The following is a 4,596-nucleotide window of genomic DNA, read 5'->3' as shown; positions in this document are numbered from 1 at the left end:
TAGGGAAACAGTGGCCTCAAACCAAAGGACAATGAAGTTACATCCAAGCCTTGGCACTGGCCCATCAACTACCAGGTATATGGATCAATCCCCCTTTCTTTGTTTCAAGTGCTTTTGCTGTGCTTCTTAAAGCATAGTGCCTCTTAATTGCATTGAAGATTGTCAGATTTGTTATGGGTGGGAATTTGTGTCACCTTTGACACTGTGCAAAATGCAAACTGGATTGATGCAAACTCATTTGACTCTCATCTGATCTCTCTCCTCAGGGCTTACGTTTTTCTGGTGTCAATGAGACAGATTATCGGGTCTATTTGCTGGGAAACCCGGTAAGTTGGAGTGGGAGGCTCCAAGCCGATGTCCTTAGCAAATTTGAGCTTGCTTATTTTTCTGCCAGTGACAGGTTCTCTTCCTCCTCCTTTTGGACTGCCTCCCTCATTTTACTGTTATGCTTACATGTGCCTTTTTGTTTCCTCTCACATGCATATTCCTGTGCCCAGCCTACAGTCCCAAATTTTTCATTTTTTTCCTGTGTAGGTGATTTGGTGGCTAAATCTGGTCACTATTGGGTTATATCTTCTGATAGCAGTTTTCACTGCAGTGGCCCTGAAAAGAGGTGTCCAACTGACATCTGAACACAAAGGTGAGGTCAGTCTTCTTATCTCTCCTACAGTATATATGTTATAACGTCCTTGTTTCCTGACAAAGGACAGCTCATCTTGGGACTTGTGTATTATAAAAAAGTCTTTTTTAATATCGTATTAAAGCCCTGGTGGTTGAACAAAATACACTCAAGGCAGCTGTATGTACCAAACACTAAGCTGTGTAGTGCTTTGAAAGTGTAGCACTGAACTATGTGACTTAACAAATACTAGAAATAATCACTCTGATGAATCACAGAATCTTAGGGGTTGGAAGGGACCTCGAAAGATCATCCAGTCCAACCCCCCTGCCAGGCAGGATCACCTAGACCACATCACACAGGAACGTGTCCAGGCAGGTTTTGAGTGTCTCCAGTGAAGGAGACTCCACAACCTCTCTGGGCAGCCTGTTCCAGTGCTCTGTCACTCTCACAGTAAAGAAGTTTTTTCTGATGTTCACGTGGAACCTCCTATGTTCCAGAATGAATCTCACTTTTTGCGTGACAGACTTATGCCTTGATGACTTTCCTAAGCCTGTAAGATTTGATTGAAAATCCTCAAGTCAGCAAGAGTCCTGAGGCACGCACTGAACCAAAGAGGAGAGCTGTGGAAGTGACTCACAGGCAGGAGGTGTGGTCAGCGACTCTTCAAAAGTCTTACCACTTCTTTGCTAGAAAGTGCAGGACTGGACTGCATTTAAGCTGGTATCTTAAGGTGATCCAAAGAATGAGTCTCAGTAGGCTTCTGCTACCTTGTTTTCTTGCAAGAGATGAAGTCTTTGATTAGTCAGTGGCTCATACGCCAGCTCTGTTCAGGGGTGATCACCCAAATTGCATGGGAGTTGCTTATGAACTGCTGAAGAGTCAAGATGTTGACCACAATTGGTGTCAGTTACGTTGATTACTGCATCTCAGAAATGACCAGATCTGTTGGAAAGACTATGTTTGATCTCCATGCTAGTAGGAGAAAGTGATAAAATGAGATAACATTCCTGATTTTTTAGTTTTTAGATTGTTCTGCTTTGCAGACTTCCATGGTGTTTTTCCTAGGAGAGATACTTACCCACATAAGTTATTGATAATAGGCTTCCTTTCTGCAAATGTTTTTTGCAGGCACCTTCAAAGTGTGTGGATGGCAGAACTTTGTGTGCAGAGGGTGGAAACCACTAAGCTTAGGTTATTGAGCAATGTCTGCAAGAAAAAGAGTGGGAGCTTCATATCTCAAATAGTTTAATAGTGAACAGGAGAGATCTTCAACAAAAATACTGCACGGAGCTACCTGTATTGGCTGTAAGGGAGACAGACCAGTTGGATCAGTGCCCTGTTCTCAAGCCAAGCTCTGCATGTTCTCTGTACTACTGTAGCATGCATGTTGTTTTGAAATGGGAAATGATTCCTGACATTTATGAAGAGCAAGTGATGAATGCAGGAGATTCAATTATTATGTCCAATGCTAAGTTTATAGAGTTTTTCACAAACCCTCATAAGTCACACTTTGACATTCCAGTTTACATGAATTGTTGCTTCATACTGTAGATTTTTTGTGGGAAGTTAATTCTAAAATGTGCTGTGAAACTCGTCAGTTGCACCATAAGTAATTGGCGAAGCTGTATGCAGAGCTCTCAGTCCTTTCCTCAGGCTCTGAAAGCTAGGCAATATTTCTTTCCAGGAAAGGCTGGAAAGTGGTCATCTCAATGGCTCGATTTAGTCTTATTGCAGAGAGAAGAAAAAACAACAGAAGCTGGGATGATGTAATTAGTCTGATGTACATCCTGAGAAACTGCAAGTTCAGTCTTAACATAGAGCGTGATCAACCTTCTGCCAGTCTGTGGAGACTTATGCCTTTGTGTATGTTTTTTGATCATGATTTTTGTGAAAAGTCTGTGTATGTTCATAAAGAATGCAGCTAGGATGGTGCAGGGGCTTGGAGCAATTTCAGACCAGTACATGGCTTTCTGCAGAGATCATTCCTGTTGAGTTTACTAACTATGATAAGGCTTGCAAACAGGAATGGTAGATCAGTTTTTCTCTGCTGAAGTCTGTTTATTTGTGTTCCAGAACTGTCCAGAGTTGTGATACGTGGCGGAGGGCAGATCATGCTGGGCTGGCTCCTTCATTACCTCCCTTTTTTTATGATGGGCCGAGTTCTCTATTTTCACCACTACTTTCCTGCCATGCTGTTTTCCAGCATGTTGACAGGTAAATACTAGTGTCTGGGAGAAGATATTTCTGTTAAATTGAATGTTTTCAGACTAACCAGTATGTATATACATATTTTAAATGTTTTTTTTGCTTGCTTGTGCGAAGTACTTGAAAACATTGACTAATTCAAACTGTTTTTCACAAAGCAGCTTGGAGTGCCAAATTATCTTTTTTTTGTTACCACCCCAAAGAGGCAATCATGTCTAGCACTTGGGCATTTACATTTGGAGACATGATTCCTATTCTCTGCTGTGTCACTGCTTTTACATATGCATTTATACAAGTTACTTCCCTTTATTTGCTACTCCCACTTTCAGGTCATGTCTGTTTATAAGTCAGTTTAGGTAGTTTTTCCTGTGGTTTTGCACCAATTTAGCACGCTGGGGCCTAGATCTCATTTGTATTTATTAAAGATGAAAGGTAGGAAAGCAGAACCTTTTTCTGATATAAAACAATCCCTTTAGTTCTGAAGATTACCAAAGTAAATTAATTTAAAAATCAACAGTTTCTTCTGGTGTTTTCAGAGCTTTGTCAGCCTAGTCTGTGGCTGAACATAGCAGCTCTGTTCATTGATTCTGACTTCTGCCTCTTCCTTCTCCTAGGAATCACCTGGGATACACTACTGAAGTTCTGTGCTGGGTTCTTGTCATCTAGCAGTACAGCTAGAAAAGTATATATAGGGGGGCTCCTGGCACTGGTTCTGCTCATCATGTACAGGTGAGTGCTGAAAGCAAGACTTTTCATGAGTATGTGATAGTCACTGTCTCAATGAAAATCTTAGTGCCTGTTAATTACCCTTAACCTTTGTCTCCACCTCTCTTCTCTTCTGAACCTGTCAGACATCATCAAGCCCAATCCTAAACCCTCAAATATAATTTGATTCAGCATTTCTATCCTGGTAATGTGTTACAAAACATCTTTCCATTGCAGGGAATCTTTCTTTTATTCCAGAGTATTGGTGTGAACACTCTTTTCCTCCAAACCCACTGCTCAGTGGTTTCTAATTCTAGTCCCCATGTCAGATGGTGTCACATCCTCAAATACAGGCAAATTCTTCATTGCTGTACATTTTCTCATCTGGCTTTTCTCCAAAGCTGTTCCTTTCAAAGAGAAAATACCACCTGTGATAAAACTTTGTGCTGTGTGCATATTGTGTTGTGCAGGGATTAGAAGGTCCCCAGTAGAGTTTAGAGCAGCCCAAAACCAAAGGTCCCTTAGGATATCTATTTAGACTAATCTGCTGCAATGTCCTTGAGACAGAAGATGGTCCAGTCCCTGATGGGCATTTGTTTTCTTTCTACAGCTTCTACCTCTTCCATCCTCTGTCCTATGGGATGATAGGACCAATGGCCTCCGACCCCAGCAGCCCGATGGCAGGGCTCCGGTGGATGGACTCTTGGGAATTCTAGAGCCAGCAAAGGAAGCCTGGGAACAGTGGATGAGATGTGAATTCTGCTGCATGTCAGGCTGATTCTGGTGCTTGCAGACATGTGACTGTAAAATTCCCTCTCTGAAGAACTCTGGGTATAGTAGCCCTGTTACTTTGGCATTTGTTTGCACTACCTGCATTGGAAGATGCAGAGGATGACCATGAGAAGGTAGTCTTAAAAAGACTCATGTCTTGAATCCTTAGGATGTATTTCTAGACAGCTGGCTGCTTAAATCTCAGTTCTTCTGAGCAATATAAGTCAATCAAACAGCAGTGGCATTCCAGCAGACCAGCACAGATTGAAGGCTGTGTGTAGTTGCATGTTTGC

General features: G+C 41.9%; 1 protein-coding gene across 1 annotated transcript in view; it reads left to right on the top strand.

The window, feature by feature from the left end:
- POMT2 (protein-O-mannosyltransferase 2) overlaps positions 1-4,299 on the top strand; it is a 28,297-nt gene extending 23,998 nt beyond the window's left edge. Inside the window, exons 15-20 of the mRNA XM_009993904.1 lie at positions 4-75; positions 267-326; positions 535-640; positions 2,696-2,836; positions 3,442-3,556; positions 4,143-4,299. Of these exons, the coding sequence (XP_009992206.1) occupies positions 4-75; positions 267-326; positions 535-640; positions 2,696-2,836; positions 3,442-3,556; positions 4,143-4,248 (600 nt within the window). The 3' untranslated portion in view covers positions 4,249-4,299. The remainder of the gene's footprint in view (positions 1-3; positions 76-266; positions 327-534; positions 641-2,695; positions 2,837-3,441; positions 3,557-4,142) is intronic.
- The last annotated feature ends 297 nt before the right edge of the window (positions 4,300-4,596 follow it).

The sequence above is a fragment of the Chaetura pelagica genome, unplaced genomic scaffold (genome assembly GCF_000747805.2).
Source record: "Chaetura pelagica isolate M959 unplaced genomic scaffold, ChaPel_1.0 scaffold11, whole genome shotgun sequence".
Classification (NCBI taxonomy): domain Eukaryota; kingdom Metazoa; phylum Chordata; class Aves; order Apodiformes; family Apodidae; genus Chaetura; species Chaetura pelagica.
Note: the sequence above shows the minus strand (reverse complement) of the source record. Positions and strands in the feature narration are given on the sequence as shown.